At 28.0% G+C, this 15065-nt stretch overlaps 1 protein-coding gene across 3 annotated transcripts in view; it reads left to right on the top strand.

Annotated features, from left to right (window-relative positions):
* The window catches only part of LOC135922693 (solute carrier family 53 member 1-like), a 91642-nt gene that overhangs the window by 15793 nt on the left and 60784 nt on the right, over positions 1-15065 (top strand). For all 3 annotated transcript variants that reach the window (XM_065457128.1, XM_065457127.1, XM_065457129.1), the window contains exons 5-13: positions 7998-8099; positions 8205-8285; positions 8483-8561; positions 11398-11517; positions 11914-11981; positions 12137-12316; positions 12399-12546; positions 12779-12973; positions 14716-14882. In XM_065457128.1, the coding sequence (XP_065313200.1) occupies positions 7998-8099; positions 8205-8285; positions 8483-8561; positions 11398-11517; positions 11914-11981; positions 12137-12316; positions 12399-12546; positions 12779-12973; positions 14716-14882 (1140 nt within the window). The remainder of the gene's footprint in view (positions 1-7997; positions 8100-8204; positions 8286-8482; positions 8562-11397; positions 11518-11913; positions 11982-12136; positions 12317-12398; positions 12547-12778; positions 12974-14715; positions 14883-15065) is intronic.

The following is a 15065-nucleotide window of genomic DNA, read 5'->3' on the forward strand; positions in this document are numbered from 1 at the left end:
ATAGGCATGAACGCTTGGCAGTTAATACAGCCTTAAAAACTCGCTCAACAGGGGCAGATGAAGGGATTGCGGTGTTATACTTGATAAACAATTCTTTTAAAAGGGGGAATTTATTAAAAACATTTAATGTTTTATCCATTGTTTCAAAAAATTGAGCTATGTTATCATCCTCCAATCTGCCCTCTTCTTCCTCGTCAAAAAAAAGATATCTCGGAATTGACATTTCTTTCATTATCAATTCTTGGGGTTTCAATGCCTTTTTTCAAAAGAGCTATAAGTTTATTCTTTAAAGGTATTTTGTGGAAGCTTTATCCAAGGCCATTGAAGCTTGAATATCGGATGTATAATTGCTGAAAGAAGATATTGATCTTCATATATATGTTGAAATCTTTAAAAAAATAAAATATATGTAATTAATTTGATAGTGATAGGTTTAATACCTTTTATTAATCCCATTTAATACAGCAACTATCAATGGTTGCCCATATTTTAGACCACTGAGTTTGTTTAATTTTATAATAACTATTGTTATTGTCGGGGTCAAATATCCCAAATGCATCTTTTCCTCACTTTCTAAAATAGTGAGAGCTGTTGCAATAGGCTCCATGATCTATTTTAATATTTAAAAAAATTCATTATAATATTTATTCTAAAAAATTTTATTAGGACTTACAATACAGTACTCTTCCAAAAAATTTTTATCATTGTTTGAGAGTCTAGCTAATCCTCCCATATCACAGACTTTGTCAAACAAACTAGAATTTTCTTTTACTAAGGAATCTATTAATTCCAAAGAATTATAATAAGAATTCCATCGGGTAATAACAGACCTAATAAGTAATCTTGAAAAATTACTCTTTAAGTCTGCAGCAAATGATGTTGACTGATTTTGTTTGTTCCATAAACTTTTGCATTTATCAAATGCACTATTTAATATTCTTTTAAAAGATACATCTTCTAATGCTTTTTCAGCATCAACACTTGCCACTAAATTAAGATTGTGGCAAGCACAAGAGTGATGTTTGGGGAGATAGATAAAGTTTTTCTCCCTATTTTGATTTTCAAACACCTCATTTAATGATAATGATTCAATTTCATCTTCCTCATCTTCAGATATTTTCTCAAATCATCTATAATTTTTTTTAAATATAAAAATTAAAATATAGAGTATTTATTTATACCTAAAGGCCTTTAAAAAGTTTCTTGCATTATCAGTGACACATAATGTTACCTTATTATGTATTTTAAATTTCTTTAGAAGGTTTGAAATTGTTTCAGCTAAATAATCATATGTGTGTTTGATAGTTAGCCTTTGGCAAGCTAACCATTCCGATTTTATTTCTAAAGTGACAGCATCTAACCAGTGTACAGTCATGCCTAAAAACGAACTAATAATATAAACAAATTGATATATTCAAAGTTTAATGTACAAAATACCGATGGTATGATGACCATGAATCTGCTGTGATGCAAAGAATTGTTTGATTGCCTAAACAAGTTATCATTTTATCTATCATGATATTATAATCTTTTGATATTTTTGACACAAGGGTCGGGCGTGACATAACTATTTGGTTGTAATGTGATTATCATTTTTACAAAAGCAGGTTTTTCGACAATATTAAAAGGCTCTAGTTCTTCTATAAAGTTAATTATTGCATCATCAATTTGTGATTGAATCACATTTGATGCATTTTTTTTATAATTTAAGAGTGTCTGTTGTTTAAATTTCTCAGTCTTTACTTTTTTTTAAAATTGTATCACTATAATTTGTTAAATGATCATTAATTTCTTGCATCATACTATCATGAGAACTCTGTAAAAATTAAGGAATTTTTGATAAATTATGCTACAGATAATATTATTTTATTAAATTGGTAATAGCATTATGACTTATAAAATAATTCTAAAATCAGTGTTTGGCAGTACCACAAATACTTGTATCTAAGATACAAGATCCTTTTGTATCTTGTACTCAGTACTTTTTGACATTTTTAACTAGTCTGAAAAGAATTTTTTTCATTTTCTTGACAAAAGATATATTCTTTTTAATATTTATGTTTTTTAAAATTTTACATATCACAATATATATCTTATTTTCCCCAATTTTAAATACATTGACAAACAAAATTAGCTCCCATAAAAATACTAGTTTCTTTCATATCTATGCTAAGAATGGACTAATATTAATATTAAAATGCCTTATTATAATTAACTATATATATATTATGTAATTATTTTTACTTAGAACAATTAAAATAAATTATTAACTGGCTATATAGTTATACATATTATATAATATAAAATAATTAATGTTACAATCTGATGTCTTTTTAAATTGGAGCTTGAAGATGTTGACACTGATATAATACTTTTTGGACACATTTTACATTTGGTAACTATTGAATTACCTTTTGATTTTAAAACAGTAAAATATTTTTGATATTTGGGCCATTGTAATTCTAATTCATCTAATATTGAATTTTGATTTTCAGAATCTGATGATGAAATATTTATATCCATGCAAATGCTAATCTATTAAATTAAAATATAAAATATTCAAATGAATAAACTTTAATCTTATCTTCTCTAGCAGTAGCACGTTATGGTACGTTAATTGCAATATGAAAGAGGAAAAAGTAAAAACAGCTGATTAAAAAATATGACTTGTTAAAAAATTGGATTAAATATTAATTTTTTAAATAAATAAAAATATAAGACTTTTTTGTTAAAAAATGCGGATTAATATTTATTTTTCAAATAAATAAAAATAAAAAGTGTTTTTAAAATTGAACGAACGTAAAATTGAACTCGTTCATCAAAGAAAAGGAACGCGTTCACGTTCAAAGTTCGTCAAAAAAAAGGAACGCCGTTCATCACCTTTTTTCAAAAAAACGAACTTCGTTTGAACGCGTTCGTTTACAACACTATTTAAATGTGATTTTATTTTTTTTAATAAAATTATGTTTCATTTGCAGATTATGAAATAACTTCTCCATTTTTTTTATTGAACAATGATTTTATAAAATTGAATTAAATATTATTTTAGTATAAAACTTTAAAATTGAATATTAAAAAATTATAAAAAAAATATTAAATGATATTTTCTTTATACACCATTTTTAAAAATCTTTCCTCTTCAAATTATAAAAGTGCAGAGAGACTATTTTTAATTTAAAATAAACATCTATATATTTCTACATAATTGTCATTTCATTTTTTTATTCGAATTTTTCTCATGCAGTAGTGACTTCGAATTCCACTTCGTTTGGCACATTGCTATAGCATGTTATTTTTGAATTTTTTAGTAAATTAAACGGGAAAATCGGTTCGGATCTTAAAAAAAGTTGTAATACAAGAACGATGTGGGGGAGGAAGAAAGGTTACCATTTATTCGTGCTCTATACTAGAGACCTGCAACGATTTTTTTTGGCCTGCGTCCACCCAAAACCTGGTGGTAATTTTTTTAATTAGAGTAGACCCCACCTGTGGCTCGGCGTCTAGCTAAACTGTCCTTAAAACAGGTGAACTCTTAATCAAGTTAACTAGATTGCAAAAAGCTTTAAATGAAATTAGGAAATATTATTTTCCACCTTCTGATTTAAAAAAAACTTTTCATATATTTATTCTATCAAGCAAGAAAGGAAGAATATGAAGGAAAGATAACATTACTATTTATTGAGCCATGAACTGGACCTTTATTATAATGATCCGAGCCTGCATGACTACTTATACCGCGATCGTGAGTAAGTTGTCTGGTCCAGACTTTTGATTTCTATATAATTAATATGAGATTTCTTCTATGGCATACTGTAATTTTCAGTGACCCCCTTATACCCATTTGAGCAATTAGCATGAAATACCAATCACCTAGGGCTAAGGCCCATTTGGAACCATTGAGGCGCATGTTAATTTAAATTAATATTTTAAAATAAATTGATATTATCATTGAATTGCTGTGTTAGTATGACAGAAATTTTAAAAATTGCTTCCCCCCCCCCCTTCGATCACACCGATAAATTCCCCTTTTCCACTTTTAAATAATAAACAAATTCCATAAAATAGGTATAAGTAGACATATGCGCCGACAGTATCGGCGGAGGCGTTTCTTTTTTTTAAACGCCGCCACAAAAATCGATGGCCGCTCAGCGGCGTAAAATATTTTTCTAACTTAAATGTTTTAATTTAAATTAAAAATTCATTGGAAACACTTTAAAAATAATATTATGTTTATAACTATAATTTAATGATTTTATTAAGTTTATCATGTATAAATATTATTTTATTTATATAGGGCATAATAATTATCTTTTAGAGTTCAGAGCGAACTCAGAAATGGAAAATACATGCTCGCTGGGTATGCTCATAGCTGGAACGCACAAGACCTTTCTAGCGAATATTGAAAGTTTAGGAAAATCCAATGCTCTTATCTTCCAAAAATCTAAGATAACTTTTATCTCTAAATTATAAGGCGAAAATAATGAATAACACTCTTTTTTCTAGACTAGTTAAATAGTCTTGTTTTTCCAGGTTATTGTTATCAGTAGATGAATGTTTCGTAGCCAATGACTGATAGTCGAATTCTGAAGCAACTTTCATTGTTTCACATTCAGTTAATTCGTCCGAAGACAACATAGAGGTAGCGTGTTGACATAAAAATTGCTCCGGAGTAATATTTTTTCCTTTAAATATTCTTTTACTATGTTTATCGATTGAAAACGAGAATCCAAAAGTCCTCCTAACACCTAAGTAAAAAAATAAAATAAAGAGAAATAATATAAAAAAAATTAATTTATATATTTTAAAATATTACCTGATGATCGGTTATTGATCAAATTTTGTATGCAGATTTTGTTTAAGGGATGCTATAGGAGGACTATTATACTCTTTTACAATTAAATGCAACAATTTTTTTTGATGGTTTTAAGAAAATTTAAAAGTTCATGCAACAATTAAATAGTTTGAGATCCGGTTTCTCCATTCTATTTAATAAAATATTTATAGTATTTTTGTTAATGCCACTCACACTTTTCAGCATTATTAAAATACTATACCAACGTGTAGGCACATTTAATTTTAAGGTTTTATGTTCTTTCTCATATGATTTTTGATTTGCACTATCATCATCAAACCCCAAACGATCTTCATAAAAAGGATCATTATCATCTAATTCTAAAATATCCGATGTAAATGATATCGATTCAAAACATTTCCTATTTTCGATCTCGTTTATATTTTCAAAATCCGCTGTTTAATCAGGCAACTATAATTTCTCTCACTTTTTTAATGAGATTTTCTATTTTATTAACTTTTTTTTATTCCATCGACTGTCTAGATTATGTAATTCATGCCCCAAACATAAATAATGGTCATATTCTCCTAGTCCAACACTTTTCTTTACGTCCTGCGTCCGTAACCATTTGAATTTTTTTGGACCCTAAATCAAATTCATTTTCAACTTTTTTTATCTCGGAAAGAATAGTTTCAGCGGTATGTTTTTGAGGGATATGATGTGTCGCCAATGTATAAAATATAATACTAAATTTAATATCTATTTCGTGTAATATAAAGGTAATATAATTTCGCTGTAGATATTTGTCGGTCCACATATCAAATGTTATAGCTGACATATGTATGCTTTCATTGATAAATACATATCATCTAATCCACTTTGGTTAAGTGCTGTTCTATCTAGTAAATCTTTTGTATCTGAAATAATACCATATTTCATAATAAAAAGTAAATAATGAAAACATTATGCCTTAAAAAATTGTAAATGTGGGATGAGATGTATTATTTAAATATTCTATTATAAAATAATTAAATAATTTAACAGTTAAAATAAAAATAAAGATTGCTCTATAAAAAATTATAATGATTTTACAAATAACCTTTAGAAAATCTTGCATTCCGTATTATTTCTATTTTTTATCTTTTATAGGGTCAGTTGTATCTTTTACAATGGGTTTGAAAAATAATTTTAAATTTGTTTAGAATTTCTTCTTTACATAAGTCATGTTTGTCAAGTAATGTTTGTTTTGCTGATATTTTTTGATAAAGATTTGATTGGATAACTAATTAAAAAATTCACAAATATTTAAAAATAATCAAAAAATTTACTTTGAAAATGAATAATTATTTTCATCCTCACCATCTTTATCAAGTGCAATTTGCAATCATATATTACAAAAGACTTATCTGCAGCAACTCTGGTTCTTTTATTATTTGTGCAAGTTTTTAATATTAAGGATCCAAAATGTTTCCATGCAAAAGAAGGTTTTACTTGCAAGGATATACTGTATTTTGTTACATGGTATTGCAATACCTCCATAATTATTTTTGTCCTGGTTTATATATGTTATATTGACAATAAAATAAAAATCATTAATTAAAATTTCCTTATATGATAAAAAAATATTGTATATGATGAGTTGGCATTAAGAAAATATTGTATTACTCCTTATATAATAATTGATGGTCTTATACAAAATATTTGAAACATCAAAAATTAAAAGAATAAAATATATAATAATATTTCATAACCTTTTCTGTAAATTACTGCCTAATTTTATCTCAACCTATCTAGCACGTTGGTGACAGACCTGCTTAAAGTGAGCGAATATGTTTATATGGATTGTTACAAATCAAATCTTTTTATAGCAAATAATATATATTAATTTTAAAAAATAAAATCGCATTTTTTAATAAATCAAAAAATATATAATATTTCTTCTAATTACAATTCATAAATAATATATAAAATAAATATTATTGTCAATAATAAAAAATATGTATCACGCCTCCACGCCGCCGAATTTTTACATCGGCGGGGGTGTGTTGAGCGCTAACACTTTTTGGCGGCGACGTCTGCGTAGTCAAAAATCACCGGCAGCGGTGTATTTGACCGGCGGCATACATTTCTAGATATTAGTTATTTTTATGGCTTAATAAATAATATGAATAGTATTAATAAAAAAAAATAAAATTGAATATTTTTTTATAAGATTACACAATATATAAAATAAGATAAAATACTAAAACTTTTAATTAAGCAACTGTGTCAAAAATTTGCGCATATGAAATACTTCCTGAGATTTTACTGACGCAGTCGCATTTGAACCACCTTCATCAAGATTTATTACCGATTTTTTAAATTTCATTTAAGTTTTTTAGGCAAGAATCATAAATTATTTTATCAATAATATTTGAAGGCTTAACATAAATTACTCTAAAAATTCGGCGGATCCACAAGGCTGTCGAAAAATCTCCCACCCCCATTCTTCCTTTCAAAATTAAACTATTAGTTCTTTAACTATCTTAAAAAGAATGCTAGTTAACCAACTTATTTATTTCTTTTCTTTTTAATGTTATTTTATTTATTACATTCCCCTTTCCCCTAAGCGCTTTTTACTGAATTTGTTAACGAGTTATTATTTAAAACATAGAATATAGGTTGACCATGGCCAGCGCAAACCAACCCGTAAATAATTTTTATCGAGTTTTCGGCCCTGCACATGATTATTTTTGTTCGGCTCGTAAAAAATATTTTGTACAAGTTGTTTGACCCGGCACATAATAATTTATGAAGGAAAATACTAATTATCTTAATTTAGCCTTAAAATTTTTTGCAAGATAAATCTTTACAGCTTCGAGCCCTGTCTAAAATATTTTGAAATTTTTAGACCCATTACGAATTCTTATTTTTAAACCAGCCATCCCATTCTTTGTAATTAAAAAATATAAATTATGCACATTTTAAAGACAAATGTAATAAAGATAGCCAAGGCTGGCCGATATTTAAAAAGTTTTTTTAGGCCGATCCGGAAATATTTTCAATTTTAAGGGTTAGGTTTTGGACCTACTATATACCCATAACAATTTGCCTAGCCTGGTTCAAATATTTTTTTGCCTGGCACGCAACCTCTTAGAGTTATTACTACCTTTATCTTATATAAAATAACTATAAAAACTAAAACGAGTTTTTAAAAAATATATAGTTGTTTTCTACCGATACTGGCAACAAATGGAAAATCCAAAACGTTGACAATGCACCTTTCTACGTCAATCAAGACATAAACCGCTTCATCCAAGATGTCGAAGTATGAACCCTTATATATTTTATAATTATTGGGCAAGTTTTAAAAAAATAAAATACACTTTATATTAAAAAAAAAATATTTGCAATTTGTACGCTCATAATGCAGACTCTGTACACGAATGTTTTGGTTGCCGGTGATAGGACGAAAGCCATGAAAAGACTCAGGGTTCCACCACTCAGCGAACAAGTTATGATATATTTATAATTAGCGAAGTTCATATATAGCAAATATGAAAATATAATTATAAGCTTGTTGGGAACGAAAAAATATAATTAAATAAGGGAAGGAATGAAAAATATGCGTAAATAAGGAAAGAAATCATTAGAATAATAAAAAAATAGAGATAAATTTTTTATGTTATTTATTTCCTTATCATTTCTCAGAAATCTTTGTGGACTTCTTTTAGATTGGGTCTTTTCTTGGGGATGTTCGGAATCCTGGTTATAGTTATCATATTAGCGGGTTTAATTTATTTTAATGTTATTTATATTATATATATATTATACAAATAGCTAACATTTCCTTTTAATGTGAGCACAAATCTATTCCAATGCATATTGATATAAATTTTATAGTTATATTTCATAAAACCATTTCACGAAACATAATGATTCATGACTTGAGTATTGGAGTGGGTGTTTTTAAATAACCAGATCGAGCCAAACTGTCATTATCCCCATCAAGACTAGGTTAGTCAGGCCTTTTGGTTCGATCCGGCGAAAAACAACGCTGGCAATATGTGAACTAACAGCCACTTATAATAATATTAAGGGTGCCTAAGATCGTGAAAAATTGAGAGAGGTTATTTGAAAAGGACAGCAGACCTATCCGCACAAATCTTGACTTGCTATTAAATAGTTTGTTGTCTTATAGCCCATTTATTATTTTTTTCTTTCGTTCTAATGGTCTATAAGATTTAATCTGCCAATTTTCTCGAAATGGAGAGATATAAATATCGCTATTCGGTTTTATGAATATTATTATTTCATATCTATATATTTCAAGGTGTGGAAATAAATATAAATTTGATTTAAATAGCCAACTGATCGGTATGCTTCCTCATGACTCTTGATCAAAATTCTGCCTCATAAGAATGTAATCTACTTTTCTTTCCAATAAAGTTTTTTAAAAAAATTATTGATTTGAATAATTTATTTAAAGTGAATTCCATGAGGAATTACCATGAGGTTCAACTAGTGTAAAGATTACTTCAATAAAAAAACGCGTTACTCGTTACGTGAAAAAGGAACTCATTACCATTACTATTTACCTTGTGAAAAAAAGGAGCGTAGTTATTGGCTGTTCAAAAATGTAACACGTTACTTAAAAAATTACTAAATATTTATATACATTTTCTGCTTATCTATATTTTTCCCCATAGATAATAAAATTAAATTATGCAAAAATAATATATTATAAGATAGTTATTTTTGTAATAACTATATATTTATTTTTAACAAGTGATCAAAATTTTGATAAAATAAATAAAAGCGCTTGCAATGTAACTTTCGCTATGCTAAACACACGATTAATTGGCGCAGAGGATAGGAGGATTATATTATAAATACATAAAAATTATTATTTGGAAGAATTTATTAAAAATATTTAAAGGATGATCTTTATTCTCAAAAAACCTTGTTAGATCATCTTCACAAGAATCTTATTGAGAACCTCATCCAGTTTTTTAAAATATCTTTATCAGAATATAATATGAATTCATATTTTTACCTTCTGTTTTTTAGATGCTGCTGGACATGTTGTTGAAATTTTTGAGGACACAATCTACACATACAAAGTGTAGACTTAGTGCTCTTAATTTTCTTTATTTGTGTTAAAAAAAATTTCATACTGAGCCAGGGCAGAGATCAACTGAAAAAAATAAGTGGCATTGACATATAATAAATGATAATATTAGAGATTAGATTAACAATCTTGTATAAAATACAATAACAAAAACTTAATAATATAATATAAATGAAGAAACCTTGGTGGCTGATTGGAATTAAAAACTCAGCTTAAATTATTTATAAATAATAATATAATATATTTTTTAAGAATTTTTTTTAAAGTAATGAGTAACGTTTGCGTTAACGATAATATTCCCAGGAATTATACCCGGGTTTAACAACCATAATCTTAATTGTTAACATTTCGCTGGCTTTGTCATTCACTAATCTGCAGATAGGCGTTAGATATTTCTATTTTCGTAACTATAGTGGCTCCATTTAAATTAGCCATTAATTGCTCTATCCATGCAAAGGATACTTAAAGTAATTATTTATGAGTTTATAGATATCTTGTAATCTGCATAACCGAAGGCCTAATTTATACTAAACGCGTTATGCATCGAAATTACAGCTCATTCTTCATAGCGTTAACGATGACACATTGAGCGTTAAATTTTTTCAAATAACGCAAACATTGGAGCGTTATCATCATAATGTTTTCAAATAACGCAAACAATGGAGCGTTATCATCTTAACGCATAACGCTCCTTATTAATAAATTATACCTATTTTTTGGCTTAAGCGCACCGCATGAACATAACGCGTTTAGGGTCGCTCAATTACTTTGTACTATTGGTTTTATTGTTCCTTAAATTTTACAAACTTCAATCTTTATAATAAAAATTATCCACGAAAAATCGGCATAAACTCTGACAAAATAAAAATATTGTAATTATAGTTATGCAAATATAAAATCATCCTTTTAATCCAAACGATAATTTATAAAATATTAGCATCAGATAAAATATCAAAACAAGATAATGAATCAAGATAAGATAATTTATAATAATTTTGAGAGTAACATTAGACCATAACTACAACATTTTCTTCTTGATTTTAAACATATGTTTTACATTATTTTATCCCCAAAAAACGTTACATTCTTCGACATAACTTTCCAGCACTATTAAATTATATATAGTTACAAGGAAATGGCGAAAAAAAAATGAAAGTTGGGCTCTAATTTGCGACTTACTTACCAAACAATATAATCATTAGGAATAAGGATGGAAGTTTTATAAATAAAAAAAGGTCCTTTTATATCGAGATCCACTGATTTATTGCATATACTGTTATTTTGTTTCTTTTAATAATTTTAAATTAAATTTCGCAAAAAATCAGTCAGTTTTTCTTCTAATAATTTTTTATATAAATTATTAATGCAGATAAATCACTAATATTCAAGTTACTATAATTTCGAAATATTAAACTTCTTATAATTGGCTCATCAACCTACTATTATTTTAAAAAAAATTTTGACTCCCACCCCGGTTCTTTTTTGTGATTCCCAGCAATCTTCACAGATCATAAGAATGATTGGCGTCCGGCTGTCCGAATTTTTCGAGGCGCATTTCTCGTCGTTCTATTCACTTATCTCCTCGGCATAAACACTTACGGGTGGCAGAGTGCAGGTATTTTTAATAAAAATAATTTTTATTTATTTTTGCATATCATTTTCTAAGTTTTCAGAAAGAGAAATGTAACAAGTTAGGCTAATTAAGCTGTTTATAAAAAGGATTAGAGAGAAATAAAGAACTTAAACATGAGTAATAGATTAGAAAAAAAGAAAAGAATAGACAGAGCTCGCTCAACCTTTCAAAACGAATTAGCCTTAACCGGGCTGAAAAATTTTCATTGACAACAGCTAAGCCGAAATGGCTTAGCAAGTTCTAATTAAAATTTAGATAATGTGTGATTTGACTTAAATATATATTTTATTTTCGTAAATATTTTAACAACACTTAAAACATGAATGATTTATTTGTTTTTATATTAAAATTGTCTTTGACATGATTTTAAAATAACAGGTGTCAATCATGTACTCATTTTCGAAATAGATCCGCGGAACCATCTTACCGACCAACAAATACTCGAAGTAAGCAACTCCTCCCCTCCTATTTTTTTTTAGTTAAAAAAGATATAAGTGTGAATTAATATAAGAAAGGAATCAAGATTTTTAAGAAAAGAAATAAGAAAAAGGAGTAGATTGTTATTATTTATTAATTTAGTTTTATTGAAAAATATTTTCAGATCGCCAGTATCTTGGGAGTAATATGGGCTCTGGCTGTGCTGGTGTACCTTTTTAGTGAACCGTTGCGTATACCTGCCCTTCTGAGTCCGCTTGTACTGGTGGCCATTTACATCCTATTTTTGCTTAACCCTACCCCTACTCTCTACTATCGATCTCGATTTTGGCTACTTAGGATATTAGTAACCCTCTAACATTTTCTAATATTATCTTTCTTTCTTCGTCTTGACTCTCTTTATGAACCTTGACCTTTGTTTTATTTAGTGGCGCATATGCAATGCCCCGTTTTACCACGTGGGATTCGCCGACTTTTGGTTAGCTGATCAACTCAACAGTCTCGTGACCGTGTTTCTGGATTTCGAATATTTGTTCTGTTTTTACGCTATAGAGGTCGAATGGTTGCCTGAGAGAAGTAAACACTTGAAGTTGAGAGGAAAACATAAGGAAAAATAAAATTTATAATGCAGAAAAGGAGAAAGGAGGGGTAGATAAAATAAAGGGAAAATGATGGAAATATAGTGGAGAAAACGGAAAAAAGTAATCGTTGATATAATGAGTGGTATTTCTTTCTATTTTTGATTTCTTCACTTTGTATGCACACTAATTATATAATGTTGTATTTTGATCCCATATTAAATGGAAAGAAACGGGCGTTTGTTTCACGAACTCTTACGGCGTTCGGCCAGTCATTGCCATGCTTCCAGCTTGGTTTCGTTTTTTTCAATGCCTCAGGCGTTACCGTGATTCCAAACAAGCCTACCCTCATCTGGTCAACGCAGGAAAATATTCCACAACGTTTTTCGTGGTTTTGTTTTCTACCCTTCACACCTTTCAACCTAGTAAAATCAATGATTTAGATTACTTAATATTTATATTTCAAATATTTTTATCTATAAAAAAACTTAACTAATGGGTTCCTAATTTTCGATACAGCACCCATTTTAACCCGATGTGATATATTTTTTTGAACAAACATTGTATTATTTTTCATACTTGTATAATCAAAAGTTTGGATCAAATGGTCCTTAACCTTGTATATCGGAAAGGTTATTTTGGACTAGATAGACTCAGATCAACCAGAACGGTCCAGAGATAATCATATAGGACACAAAAATCGAACTATTCAAAATTGTTTTGATATTAGTTTTGTCTTTGCTTATTTTTTTGCATTTTATTTATATACTCTTATTTTAGTAAAATAAAATCTTGTTTTTTATTTGAGAACAACTTCATTTGAAGAGTTATTTGCTATTGCATAAATATTGGATAAATTTAACATGTAAAAAAATAATATACATTACTTTAAATTTTCATAGTAAATAATTTATAATTAGACAATTCTTTGAAGTTAAATTTTTGTTTTTCTCTAGGCATTATTTTTCTACAAATATCAAAAAACGTTTTTTGGTATTGTATAATTCTAAACTTGCTTTAGCAATCGACATTTTCAATAATATGAAGCGGCCATGCTTTATAAATGGTGTTGGTTTTATTTCTCATTGTAAATAACTTTAAAACGCCGCCTTAGCTTACCTATAAAAATTTCTCAATTTTTAGTCAGTGTAATTGGTAAGTGGAAAAAAACTCTAGGATTATAAAAATTAAATATTCAATCATTTGGAAATAAAATCTCATTAATATTTAGCTTGATAAAAATATATGATAGTTATGTAAATTTTGAGCCTGATTATCTATATGGGCTCATTTTTTATGAGATGGATAAACACCAGTAGCCAAGGTACAACCTAAGGAACACCCCTATTTTCTAAGCAGGATTTAGTAACAAAGATAAATAGAATTATAAGGCTAAATGATACAATTCCATCATGATTATTACCTAAAAATAGAATATAGAATGAAGAAATTTTTTAATCTATTCTTAATGAAACTGATTTTATTATTATAATATATAGTGACCAGAAGCGCCACTGTTTATATTATGGGAGCTTATTTGTAAATTATCGGATGCCCATTAAAGTAAATATTAAAAAAGGTTAAATTTTATGTTTTATTGCTAAAAAATGTCGTACGCAACCCAACCTTAAATTCATTTAAATAAAAAAATTAGGAGGAGCACTCCCCTTTCACTTTACCATCTGAAGTTAATGATTACGGTTGTGTTAATTATCATAATTTATTATTTTGATATTTACAAATAAATTTTTTCAATTTTATAATACCTATATTTTGCCTTTTATGGGTATTCAAAATAGAAATCCGTTCAGACCATGGTCCAGTTTGGGTTTTATATTGTGGTCAGTTTGAGTTGGTCTTTACATTAAGGTTTGCGGTTCGGTTTGGTCTTTGAAAATCTGTTTCAGACCGAGACACAGAGTTTTCCACCAATAAAATCAAATTCATATTCGAAATAGCCATATGTATCTGTTTTATTTAACTAATAGACAAGGCCGTTTGATTAATAAATTTATTTTATGCAATTAATTGAAACTAAAAAATGTTAGTAATATGTTGAACTCTAACTTTTCATAAATAATTATTCATATGCTTTTTATTTTATAGAATGACCTACCATATTCTTATTTTTATATTTTAAATTAATAAAAATCCAACTCACGCCAAGAAAAATCCCTGAGCAGTGACTTGACCCTGTACTTTTGGATAGGTTCGGCGATAGTTAGCTCGCTTTACGCCTACGCCTGGGATATCAAGAGAGATTGGGGTTTGTTAGAGCCTAACACACCACCGGAGAATAGATTGTTGAGGGAGCAGATGGTATATTCAAAAAAGGTTTTTAAAAAAATATTTGCCACAAATTTTTTTTTGGAAAAAATGTTATTCAATTATACCCATATTTAGCTAAATAAGTACAAATCGAAAGAAAACTTCAGATGAATCTAATAGGTCTTACAGAAGATTGTTAACGAAAGTTTATTAAAAATTTAGTTATTATCTTAAAACGAATTAACAAGT

The sequence above is a fragment of the Gordionus sp. m RMFG-2023 genome, chromosome 1 (genome assembly GCF_954871325.1).
Source record: "Gordionus sp. m RMFG-2023 chromosome 1, tfGorSpeb1-WG-v2, whole genome shotgun sequence".
NCBI classification, from domain to species: Eukaryota; Metazoa; Nematomorpha; class Gordioida; order Chordodea; family Parachordodidae; genus Gordionus; species Gordionus sp. m RMFG-2023.